Consider the following 13609-nt stretch of genomic DNA (forward strand, 5'->3'; position numbering starts at 1 on the left):
GCTCTGATCTCTAACATGCCTTCTACGAGGGAATACTATCTCCTTCACACACGCTGCATGAAGCGCCAACAGTCAGCAGACTGTCAGACAAGTGCAGCGGCGCTTTAAATCTGCATGCCGCTGGAGTAGTGTGTGTGCATAATGCTCGTCCTTGTTTCTTGTATGCATGCCAGTGGTTAGGGCTGCAAACCGCTTGCTCTGTGTAATCACCCGTGCGGTTCTGCTGTTCTTTTAAACACCCCCCCACACATACACACACACACACACACACACGCGCGCGCGCTCCGTGACCATCTCTGTGCGTCTCGCGGGCTGCTATTGGCGACTGACTCGCTGTTATCGGTGCTGTCGCCTTTACCTCAGGCCACTTCTTTCTATCTGCTATCTTGCAGCACCTAAAAGCAGCTTCGTATCACGGCTAAATCTCTCAGACTCTGTCCCCTTCACTCACTCACTCACACACACACAAACACACACACACACTCTCTTTCTGCTAAGCTTTAACTGAAACCATCTGGTTGGAATACCAGACTGATGAAGCTCTGTTTAGGAGGTGCACCCCTCCTCTCTCTCTCTCTCTCTCTCTCTCTCTCTCTCTCTCTCTCTCCCTCTCTCTCTCTCCCTCCCTCCCCCATTCGGAACAATCCGGTTTTATTAGCCTGGAGTCTAGCACTTAGTGCCCTGGTTTTTTAAGAGCCTAGATGCCTCTACACGTGAAATAAAACCCCGGACTCGGAGCGAGGGGCCACACGTCATCCCCTGAGGCCCTCGCTGCAGCTGAGGTGGAGGAGGTAGAGAAGGAGGAGACGTTTTTGGGGGGACGGGGGGGGGGGGGGGATGGTGAGGGAAACACAGGGTGCGCTATCAATCAGGCCTGAGAGGTCTTATCGGCCCCGGAGAGGAGGAGATGGATCGCCCCCCTGGCCCTCCTGCTCCCTGGGGGGCAAACCTGGGCGTCTGGGGCCGACGGGCGCTGATATCTACGAGAGCGGAGGCAGAGTGGACACATGATCCGTGCCAAAACACACACACACACATCCCTATAGGCTTATATAGGACATGCATGCTGGGCCAGTTGGTGTCCGTATCACGTATACGTTAAGAATGCGGACACACTTCCAGCGATCGTTATTTTGGAAGATGTGGGCAGCTGCGAGATGTCAAACTTTTCCCATCACGAGAAACAACACGAACACACACTTAATAAACTTGATAAACTTGTAATGTTTTTTTTTTTTCCCCTCAGTCCATATGCCTCGACAGTTCCACGCACAACAATCCTAGAGCACTCGCAACAGTTTGCACTTCTCATGCTAATGGCATCTCCGCCGCAAAATTAGCTTTTGTGCCTCTGACTCTAGGAACGCCTCGGGCTTTATTGTGTTTGAGGCTTTAATTGTTGAGCTAACACTGATTCCAGCTAACTTGTACTAATTGCACTGGGGCTAAGCTAACACTGGAATTGCTCTGCAGTGTTAATGGTGCTCTGGGCAAGAGCAGTAAGTAAACACACCCTTAAACAGCAATCAGGGTAATTGTGAATGTGAGGAAGAAAAGGAAATATGGAATTCCCTCATAGTAGCAAGTTTAGCTATGACGTTCAGGTAACATCCGACACTCTGTATCAGGAAGTGATGCGTCGGAGTGAACAAGAAGAAAAAAAAAAAACAAAAACAAAAACACACACACTGTCATTAGAGACTCACATCCTCCCAAAAGAGGAGTCCTAAAAGCGAGCAGGGTTTCTATCGCCAACCAAAACACCCGCCTCCGATTAATAAATTGATGAGCAAATAAATTTATACACGTACTCTTCAAAGGACGTGACAGGACGGCGGGAGTCGCTGGTGAGAGAGAGAGAGAGAGAGAGAGAGAGAGAGAGAGAGAGATGCCGAATCCCTCCTGAAGGGCCGTGCTCTTGCAAAGCCGCGTAGGACTATAAACGGAATATCTAATGGCAGAGCGAGAAGGGAGAGATAAAGAAGGCGGCAGTGTTTTTCTGGGGCAAAACGAAACAGGAATGTAAAAAAATAAATAAATAAAAAAAATCCAGTAACACTTTTCCTCACACTGTCCTCATGCAGTTTGGGGGAAAAAAAAAAAATACCAAAACCAAAGGACAGAATGAAACAGAAGGAAAGGATGCAGCTTCAGTAGTGGGCAACATGATGACACTCTCGTGTACAGGTGTGTTTGGAGCAAAAAAAAAAAAAAAATTGGGAAACGGTTCTACATTTGGACCGTCAGTGCTTAAATTTGGTACTGAGCATCACTGACGTCCAGCGCAAGAACACTGAAGCAACAGGAGAACGACTCGGGGATTTCGCCCTTCCTCCCACCGTGCCGAGTTAGACGACGCTGCAGACTAAACACGGCGCCCAACGTTTCCACCGAGCCGCGTTTGTTTGCAAGTGTGGGCGCCAGCGCACTAAAGCTGCAGTTACGCACGTTTACGCGATTGTGAAATGGCCGCTCGTCGAGAGGACGCAGGGACAGAGATGAGCTGAGGCGACTGACTAACGTAAACTCATTCCTGCTCATGTAAATAAAACAACAAATTACATTCCTGTGAAGGAATTCCTCGCTAGTGCTACAGTAACATTAACCACAGGGGGCTGCTGAATTCTCAAATCTGATTGGCCAAAAGGTGTTGATTCACCTTCTATAACAGCAGCCATTGTTGCCCTTGTTGTAATACTTCACCGTTTCTATAGTAACAACTTACACAGGGACTCGCCACGTGTGTGCAATTGTAGATATGGTAAAGATTCCAGTTAAGGACAAATGGAAGGAGTCTCCAGTGTCAGCACTATGTAACATTAAGCAAGTTTTTGGAAATTGTTTAAAAGTTAGTGACAACAGGAACTAAGATGTACTCCGAGGAACACGGAATGTAACATTAAATGGATAAAAAGTATGATTTTTTTTTATGATGTTTGATTTTTCAGTTGTAATTGTTGACAAAATAATGTGGTGTAAGAGGAAAGAAACACTTTGTGACGTGCTGTTGTGGGAAAATAATCAGCGGCAGTGTGTAACAACGACTCCGCTTCATCACACCACCACATGGTTGATTATTTTCCTATATCAGCACACCCAAAGGTGTTTACTTCTTTACTAGTTACATGTTTATTCACCAAACATGAATATATCTTGACTTAACTGACTACTTTTGGCTTTTTTCCTCACACTCTTCCATAAACTAGACTTGTGTAAGCACACAAGCTCCATCTCTTACTCTCCAAGCCAGATCTTTTATTTTTAAAAAACACACATTGTTTACACCTTACGATCTTATTATTAGGCTAAAGTCAACAACACAGACAAAGTGAAGCCTGTGTGAATAAAAGACTGAGGATCGTGAACGAGTGAATCACTTTGGGCGGGTCTTGGAATGTTGCATCGCTTCCACATCTTAAATCTCGACGCTAAAGAAAAAAAAAAAAAACTGCCAAAGATCCCATTATGATAATAACGAGCTTGAAAAAAAAAAAAACCTGACAGGCTTCATTTCCGAGCTATTTAACTACAAACATTGGTGAAAAGTGATTAATTGGTTCAGCCAATGCTGCCTTTATTAAAAAAAAAAAAAAAAACAACAAATGGAAAGCTTTACATAAAACTTTAACCTGAATGAGTCCAGTTTGTTCATCGCTACAGCTTCAAGAAAGATGACAAACTCGTCCGCTAAAAGTTGAACAAGATGGACGACGGGAGCTTTACGGAGGAGCTAAAAATCGCCGCGCCGTATTTGACCTGCTTTACATTTGTGTTCATGAAAAGTCGTATTGCGGCTGCGGAGCGGTTGTATTTGCACACCTGCGCGCACGCACAAACGCCATCATGCTCTTTACAGCGTCTCACAATGAGGCGCTCTGAAGCGACTCGTGGGCCGGCGAGAGGAGAGGTTACGGGAGAATAATGGCCTTTTTCTTTTAACGCCTCAATATTTACATTCCTGCTCAAACTCCCACAGGTATTCCAAACTCTGATACACCGCAGCCTTTCAGATTTTTTTTCCCTCCCTCTCTCTTTTATTACATATGCTGCTCAAGTCTGAAAACATCTCTCTGAGCTTTTAAAAAAAGAAGAGAAAAAAAAAAAAGGATTTGTAAGGGTGCAAATAAGATCTGCAGCTCTTCATGTTTTCTGGAAAACACGTCGCATCAACGTAGGAGATATTTTTATTTTACATACTGTGTCTGAAATTGCACTTGAGCTTTTTAACACATGCAGAAACCAAGAATCTATAGAAAAGATGCTAACTTTTATTGTAATTAAAATAGTAAAGATACATAAAGATATAGTCGCTTGTCAAAACAGGTACTGTGATGTTTACTATGTACTTCTGCACGTCTACATTCAGATTCATTCCACTCGTGTTAAAAATGCAGGTGGAATGTAAACAGTAATGTTGGATTGACATTAATGCCAGCTCCACCAAAAAAAAAAAAATAAATTGTTCAGGTGCATTTCATATATTCGTCTCTGAAAGTAACACCTCGTCACAGTTAATTGGGAGAATAGACGCAACATGGCGGGTAAACGCTCTACCGCTGTCGTTGGCGGCCATGTTGGTTTAATTCATTACCTGCTCCAAGCCCCTCCTCTTCTTCTCCTTGGTATGATGCGAACCACAGATGAGGATTTCTCAGTGTGTCCACGATACACACTTACACACGCTCATGTTTGATTCAGATTTGGTTGCTGAGATTTGCGCTGCTTATAAATGCACCTGAAAAGCCGAGCTGCCCTCAGACTTGAGGTTTTAAAATAAATAAATAAATAAATAAATAAAAATGTCTGCCTGTCAAGAATGATCTGTGAGAACAGCATGAGCACTTACTTGCATTCCAGACGAGGTGGGGAAGAAGAAGCAGCACGGACTAAATGCTTATCCTCCTGGCAAACAGGATGCGTATTTGTGCGTTTGTTTCAAAACTCGGCAGTCTGCGTTTGAGGAGGTGGGAGGAGGTGGGAGGGGGCGGATAATTGAGATGGGGACAGACGCGGGGCCTCCTCCGGTCTGTTTGTAAAGGTCCTGGTGGGATTTTGACAGCTGCGTCTGTGCCGGTGTGTGCGAGGGCCTCGGCTTAAGATTGGTGTGTAAATATGTAAAGAATGCCGGCCACTCGAGTGGCTGAGTTACGGCTCAGACGGAAAAGGTGTTGATTGACAGGCTAAGCTCGTCCGCCTCGCACACAGGTACGCATCCCCCTGACTTGCACCTTGGGCTAAATCTGATAAGTTCTCACACACACAAGTCTTGGCACTTACTCAATTTGATTATCTGACTACTTGATGCAAATGCAACGGCTCGAGCAAGACAAACTTTAACACAAAACAAAACAAAAAAAAAAAAACAATAAAAAACAAAAACAATAAAAAGGTGTGGCTTATCTGTTTGTAATGTTAAAAAGACTTTCTAATCTTTCTAATCAGCGAAAAAGAAACGAACAGCTTCCTCACCCGAAATGACACGTAAAGTCTGATCGAACTTCACAAACGTGTATAACAGCTATGCAAAACGGCACCGAGATAAAACCTATAAAACCCTCTTGGAAAAGAAAAAGAAAAAAAAATAGTAAAGCTAAACTTAATTTTGAGTACGCAAATGCACTCGGTATTCGCGGTGTATGGAAATGGAGAACGGAGAGAATGAGGAGGGAGAAGAGAGAAGAGGTGCTGATAGAGATTACAAAAAAGCCTTGTATATGCTAAGAAACAAAAGAGGATCTCTGCAAAGGTATGCATCGAGTGCGTAAGGAGAGGCCATTACGCTAATGAGGGCCTACGGAGCGGCGCAATGAAGCCATCAAGCACCCCCTCTGAATAACAATGCTGGCCTAACGCCTCGGTAATTGAATGGAGAGGACTGGGAGAGGGAAGGAGGGGGAGAGAGAGAGAGAGAGAGAGAGAGAGAGAGAGAGAGAGAGAATGAGGGGAGCTAAGAAAAAAAAAAAACAGGAGAAGGAGTTTGGCGAAGAGAAGAAGAAGAAGAAGAAGAAGAAGAAGAAGAAGAGGGGGGGTTGTGCTACTTTTCAGTCAAATGCTTGGCTGCTTCCAATCAAAACGCATTTGGGATTCAGGGCAAGGAGAGGGATTTGTGGGTTTGGAATAAATAGTGGCGTAACCCAGAGATTTAGAAGAAATGGTTTGCAGTTTACGTTAAAAAAAAAAAAAAAAGAAAGAAAGAAAGAAAGAGAGCTTCACTTTTGCAGAGGCCTAAACTTTTCTTTCTCCTGACATGAATGCCCACTGAGTTCTTTAGCGAGCGACGGTGAAAGAAGCCAGTGCACGAGCTAAAAAAGGGCCGGTCAACTTTCCCAGAACACGACGCTAAACTCGAACAAATGAGGCATCTGAGGTTTCACAAACATCCAGAACCTGACGCCTTGCACAAGACAAAAACAGCCACACACACACACACACACACACACACACACACACACAGAATGTTGGCACCAGAAAAAAATCTGAAGCTCTGGGTTTTTTCACCCAATTGGCCACCATTTCAGCACAAAAAAAACCCAAATAAATAAAATACACCCAAAGGATTTAATAGACTAGAAGTCGTGGGCGGGGCTAAGATCAATCTTTGTCACTTACGTATATGGCTATACGTGACATCACTCTCTCTCTCTCTCTCTCTCTCTCTCACACACACACACACACACACACACACACACACACACACACACACGGTCGCCATTTTTAAAAACATTTCACAAGAAGAGAAACTCCGACTTGAACCCCAAGTTTCTGGACACGTTCGTGTTTCTAGTTGCGTAGTGGAAATTCACCTTTCGGTCTAGCGCTTGCCTCTAATCTAATTTTCGTTCGGGGAAAAACAAGCAAACTCGGGACAGTTAATTGCTGGCAAACATCAGGCAGCTCTGAACCGGAGTGCGCTCGGTATGGTGTTCGCTCCATCCCCCAAGCATTTCACACACAAACACGAGGATGACAGCCAAGCAAAAGACACACTGAGACAAAGACTGGCACCAGCACAGCGAGGACCGTGACAGCATCCTGTCACTAAATCACTCCGGATATAAAACATGAAGTCATAACGCTCTCACTCACACACACACACACACACACACACACACACAGGATTAAAAATACCACGAGCACTAAGTAAATAAGTTTACATGGGTTTTTCTGTTTGTTTACTTGCGCCTGAAGAAGTGCGTTACTCAGAAGATGACTTCAGCCCTATTCGGACTGGATTAGTTACACATGTGGAGGTAGACGGATCTAATTATTAGCGGAGTATCTCTAGGATTTTATTCATGTCAGTACTTTTTTTTCAAACAAACTGCGCAAGCATGAGTCTGGAAAGATTACGCCATGTTTTACCTTCCATGAAGAAATAACCCCAGGCTATATATATATATATATATATATATATGTATGTATATGTATATTGTCTGAACTGATATGTCCGTAAAGATTGTGCGATATATCCTGTGGGAAAACAGGTTTATTGCTTTCTCTTCAGTATAAAGACGCGCTTGCTGCGTTCTATCATCTCCGAAACTAAAACGAAACCGACTTTTAAAACGCAGAACGAAATATATACGTTTAAAAGGTCGCGTCAGAGAAGTGACGCTCCCAGGGGTTTTAGGTGCGTTTCTGAGTTTTTAGCACACGGACAGTTTACATATGTTATGATCATGTGACCTAGTAACGATCGATTTGTTCGGCCACGCCCCCTATCACAAACAAGCGCTTGTTACAAAGCTCAGGGGAAAAGGTTTGTATTAAAACACACATGGCGTGTGGAGTATCTCACTGATTTACGAATCGGACCTGGTTAAAGACGCCAAACAGACGCGTCTGGGAGCTCGGGATGACCTCGAAAGCGCTTTATAAACTAATTTCGAATGAGTGTGTGCACGCGGAGGCCAGAAAAAGCAATGATTAAATGCTGATATGGACAAATATGGCTGGCTGCGTTGTGCCACATCGTAAAAAAAAAAAAAAAGCCAAACTCGGTGCTCACGGCTGCGCTTTATATTCCATATGAAGTTCAGACAGAGTCCTAAACTTCAGAGGAGAGCGCTGGGAGAGCTAAAAAAAACCAAAACAAATAAAAGTAAAACATGAGCACTGCTGTAACACGGTAGCACGGGCCATTAGAAATGTGTGCAGCGGGCTCATTAAAAGTGCAAGGTGATGACATGATTGGTGTTGAACAGAGAGAGAGAGTGTGTGTAAGTGTGTGTGTGTGTGAGAGACAGAGAGAGACAGAGAGAGAGTGAAAGGGGGTACTCACGGTCCTGGCGGCGGTGGGAGACAGAGCCCCGTTGGGTAAATACGGGCTGGCCAGATCCGGGAGCATGAGGAACGGGTAACCCGGGTAGTGTGGGCTCTTAAACAGACCTCCTCCATCTTGTTGTCTCCTCAGAGCTTTGTAAGAGGGAAATGAAGACGGGGTGGGGGGGAAGAATTAGAGCCAAATGGCGGCAGGGGAAAAAAAAAATGTTCACAGAGTCTCTAAAGAAAATAAGGCCAATCTTACCTTCATGAAAACACTCTCGGGCTTTTTCGTAACTTTCGGCGTCGGAACGAGGTGGAGGGCGTCTCTCCGTCGGCTGGAAAAGAGAGCAGACACTTCCATCACACCTACACGTACACGTACACGTACAAGTCCATCTACATCTACATCAACACGTTCACTATCTAATCTAATCTAATCTAATCTAATAGCGCGGATCTGTTAATGAAATCCGTACTAGCGTACTAGCTTAAACAGGAGCGGTTAGGGGTCACCATGGCAACGTGGGACCTCGCATACTAGCGCACTAAGCAGTACGTCAGATTAGTGCGCATGTTTTCTGAGGGTCATTCTGACACAATGTTAACTCTTAGGTTTGTTTTTTCAATATGTGTGTGTGTGTGTTTTAATTTCCGAAAGTCTCAGACTGACCTCTGAATCCGACGAGCTGCTGTTGTTCTCCGACTCGTTCACCAGCGACGACTTCACGTCGTCCAGGTCCCGCTCGGCGGACACGCTCTCCGCCGTCTTCTCCTCCTGCTCGCCCTCGTCCTTAAACGAGATCATCTCGTCGTTCGCCCCGAGCTCGTCTCCTCCACCTCCGTTCAGCTGCGGCATGGTGGCTCTGGATATGTGTACTTATGTGTGTGTGTGTTTTTTAGGCGCTAAAATCCAAAAAAAAAAGTGCGGTTTCAGGAACTGTAGCTTGCTGTATTAAAAAACAACAAAGTGTTAGCTCAGTTCTCGCGGAGCATTGAAAAAAAAGATTAAAAAAACATACAAAAACAACCCCACAACCCTATTTCAGTAGTAATCCTCAGAAGCGAAATCCAGCTTGTCCATGACTACGTTGTGAAATCCAGCTCCTTGGAAACACTTAAAAAAATAACAGCCTCAAAAGTGTTGCAAGAGTCGAGTAAAACTTCTTGGCTGTGATGGAGGAGTCGAATGAGGGAGTGAGTCGAATGAGGGAGTCGACTCAGTGAAGCCTCGTTCTTCTTTGAGAACAAAAGCGCCACAAAAAACACACAAACGAGTCCACAAAACTTCGAAAGCGGTTGAAATTCGCTTCCTACAATCCAAACTCGACTTTCGAGTGCAACAAGTCGACACTTTCTAAGCCTTTTTTCCTCCACTTCCCGACTCTGTATGTAGCCTCACTCGGGTTCCACAAGGAACCTGGAGATTAGCTTAGCTGCAAAAAAAAAAAAAAAAAAAAAAAAAAAAAGTTTCAACGGTCACGTCGCGTTCTCTTGCACGAGACTCTTTTTTTTAAAAAAACCCAAAATGTGCGCGAGCGACGAAAAAATGGCTTATTTAAAAAAAAAAAATTAAAACAAATATCACCAGTTCGTTTGTTTGTTTTTTTTTAAATCCCTTCCGCAGGCACGACGCGGCGTCTCGGCTGTGTTTTAAAAGAAAAGGAAAGAAAGAAAAGAAAAGAAGCCTGATTTGTTGTTTTTTTTTCTGTAAGACAGGAGAGTGATCTGTCCGCTCGCGTGCACGCTGAGCTGCTGGTCGGGGCAGTGCGCGCGCCGCGCAGTGCGTTTAGAAACGCGGGGCAGAGGAGGAGTCGGCGCTGAAAAACGACACGAGCGTTCGATTCGCGCGCGGCAAGGAATCAATTGAGGAGTCGTTTGAATCGAATCGATTCGCGCGCGCTCCCAACAACTCATTTCCATAACTGTTGTATTGGGTTGATTTTTTTCTTTTTTTTAACACTTTTTAAAAGACACTTTATGGCAGTTAAAATACAAACTTACAAAAAAACCCCATTATTATTATTATTATTATTATTATTATTATTATTGTTGTTGTTTACACATTTCTGCTAGCGTTGATCTGTTCATGAGCTGTGTAACTGTAAATGTGGTGTTTAAGAAAAGAAAGTTGAATAATTATTATAAAAATAATCATCATAATAATAAATGTAATTAAGGCTTTATTTTTAGTCGTATAAATTCTTATATTAAAGTTTTTTTCTCTCCAGAACGGCTGAGAAAGACAAAAAAATATATATATATTTACGATACTTTTGTCATCGCTAGCTAAATTGCTAATCTACGTCCATCAGGTCCATATTTCTTAGTTGCCTAGCAACACTGTTCTCTCGACACTTTAGGCTAGCTAAATGCTAGTTTACAGTCAGTCATACAAAAAGGTTGTTATTTAGAAAAAAAGCGACTTATTAGACAATGAAACCGTGAATGTTAGAGGGTCAAAAGTATATCTACACATATTATTTTTTTCTGTAAATATTTTTGGACGCTGATAAATCAAATGAATCGTCATTCACTGAATCGATTCAGTGAAATGACTCGTAACGACTCAGCAGGGAGAGGAGCTTTTTAAAGGAACAGCTTGTTCGAGGGGGCGTCTTTAAATAAGTTCCCTGGCATCAGCCTTCATCGGTGTTTTTCCAAAAATTTTTTTTTGCTCCTTTAGCCCCACCGTGCATTGCATATTTTAGTGTAATTTCCGGTTCCAAAACACTTTTTTTGAACGTCATGGAGGGTTTGCTAATTAGGTGATGAGTTAGATTTAAGTGTGTTAGATCAGAAAATGTGCAGTGCAGTGTGGGACAAGGATCAAGACTGGGAAATACTGACCTACTTTATGGATATTTGTGGATATTTATGGATCATCATTATCCTGAGTTGTTTATTAGTGGACCACTGCATGCTTTTCAATGTTTTTGACCTGAGTATGATTACTTATTTAAAAAAAAATTGTCTCACATCAGACACCTTTGCATGCAGGTATACAGTGTTCGTGCTGGTATATGATGTAGAACACTGTTAATATCCAGATAATGTACTAAAAATGGCAAAAAGAAATTTGTTTGAATTTGTTCAAGTTTGTAGTTTGGCTAAATGTCTCCTAAAGTGAGGAGCAAAAAGTGGAAAGGTAGGTTTTAGGTTTCAAAATGGCCGCTTGTTCATTTGGAGGCGGTTATTATGTCAGTTATGTGATGTACCTCGTGATAATTTGTCATTTTATGGTTCAGAAATGCAGAAAAGGAGTGCTAAACTACACCATTCCTTACTGTTCGGGTGGTACCATCAAGCGTACAACTTTTGTACCTTTAAAATGGACAGCATCTTTAACTGGAATTGTTTGTGTAGTTCACCTTTAAAGCTTTATTCTAAAAAAAGATGTATCTTAAACCTTCTTTTTAAAGGTACAAAAGGTACTTTTAAAGATAAGAAGTGTACTAAGAGTGTACTACATGAATACTCAAGTGCGTATTAGAGACGCCGCTTTAAGAGTTTGAGAGATTTTTATTTTTCCTCTCTTTAAAAACTTTTTTTTTCCTTCATGGTCCACTGGCCCTGGCGGAGATTGATGATGTCATCGCTTTCCCAGACGGTTTGCTTCACGTGTCGTGTAGGCCCCCCTCCATCACCGCTACACATCACAAAAGAACAACTAGGGCATGACCATCAATGGAGAAGCCACACACCCCCACCCTGTTTCTTCTTCTTCTTCTTTTTTTTTTTACGACTTTGACTAATTGAATAGGAGTAGGGGCCCATTTCACGGTGATTGTTTTTTTTTGTTTTTTTTTTAATATCACGCAGGATTATGTCCTCTTCTAATAAGACCCAGGTCCGAAAAGTCCTGCTTGACTTCATCTCGTTTATAGTTTAGAGTTTACAGTGAGGGTTCGAGGCTTCCTCCTCCTTCTCCTATCTATAAGGGTGTGATAATAGCATGCTGTATAAGTCCATAATGACACGGTGCTGCTGTAATTGCAGGTCCCTGCTGAGTGTGTGTGTGTGTGTGTGTGTGTTGTCCAGTAGTAAGGTGGTGCTATCGTGAGGATAAGACAGGTCTGTTAGTGAGGGCTTTACTCATACCGGTGTGACGGAATCCTCTAAGAGCAGCGTGATCCTTAAACCTCCCACTAAGAGGCATCGGAGGGGCCACACACACACACACACACACACACACACACTCATGACTGATAAAAAATTGCTCTGTCATACAGCAGGATTTATTAAAACAACAGACTCAAAGTTGATTAACGAAAAGCACACAAGATTTTTTTTTTGTATGACGTATTTTGAATCATTTATAAAGGTAAAAGTTTTAAAGATCAAATCAAATCTTTAAAAACAAAGAATAAAATAGGATTATAAATATAAAACTTTTATAGTGATTAATGTCCATGATATCGCAGAAGTACAAATAAAAGTATGACTTATGTACAATTATGTGTTATATCCTAATGTTAACTATTTTAGGAAGCTCATCTCATTTCTAGTGTAAAAATCATAAAATGAATTAATTACTACTTCGTATGACGCTTTACATTAAGGTTCGCGTAAATAACATTATTTACAGCTGGTTATCTTCAGCGTTAACCATGTAATTAATGCTTTTTTTTAAAAATAATGAACCAGCTGTATTAACAAATATTCAAAATGGCTGAAAAGTGGGTGCCAATATTTACGCCTTGAGACCTGAGTTTAGTTAATTATGTAGGGAATATGATATGACAGGGTGTGCTCTCGGGAAATAATCGACAATTCGGAGCAAACCAGTTTCTGTTATCATCCTGCTAAGAATTGATTACCGAAGTGTTTTATTCCTCTTACACCACAGAAATTTGTCATAGTTTTTATATGTTTATAGCTACATTTAATTTAGCTGTTCCTGTTATCACTGATAACGTTATAGCAACTATAAACAGCAGCTCGATCCCTCTCCAGCCTCTTTTCTCTCTCTCTCTCTCTCTCACAATGAATAAATAAATAAATAAATAAATACAATAAATAAATAAATACAATGAATGCGACTTGTCATGTTACAGAGATACAACAAAAAGTGGAAACTCCTCTGTCCTGAAGATGTCGGAACAACTTAGTTACAGCTTCACCTCTGACACTGGAGACTCCTTCCATCAATGTTAAATAAACATCTCCTTACAGAAAACTTGAGCTGTTACTATAGAAACGTTAAAGTATTAGAACTACACTACTGTCAGAGTCTTTCAACCTCCCAACCAATCAGAATCCAGTATTCATCAGCGCTTTGGTGTAACCAGATTTAGCAACTTACGTGGATTTATTTATATTTTTGGATGAAAGCTAATTGATGATT

The 13609-nt window shown here is 42.2% G+C and overlaps 1 protein-coding gene across 1 annotated transcript in view; it reads right to left on the reverse strand.

Moving 5' to 3' along the window:
* Positions 1-10071, reverse strand: part of tcf7l1b (transcription factor 7 like 1b) — a 44033-nt gene extending 33962 nt beyond the window's left edge. Inside the window, exons 1-3 of the mRNA XM_034306827.2 lie at positions 8936-10071; positions 8528-8600; positions 8282-8415 (exon numbers count right to left, since the gene is read on the reverse strand). Coding sequence (XP_034162718.1) covers positions 8282-8415; positions 8528-8600; positions 8936-9121 — 393 coding nt within the window. The 5' untranslated portion in view covers positions 9122-10071. The remainder of the gene's footprint in view (positions 1-8281; positions 8416-8527; positions 8601-8935) is intronic.
* Positions 10072-13609: the final 3538 nt, after the last annotated feature.

Source organism: Pangasianodon hypophthalmus, chromosome 8 (assembly GCF_027358585.1).
Source record: "Pangasianodon hypophthalmus isolate fPanHyp1 chromosome 8, fPanHyp1.pri, whole genome shotgun sequence".
Lineage (NCBI taxonomy): Eukaryota > Metazoa > Chordata > Actinopteri > Siluriformes > Pangasiidae > Pangasianodon > Pangasianodon hypophthalmus.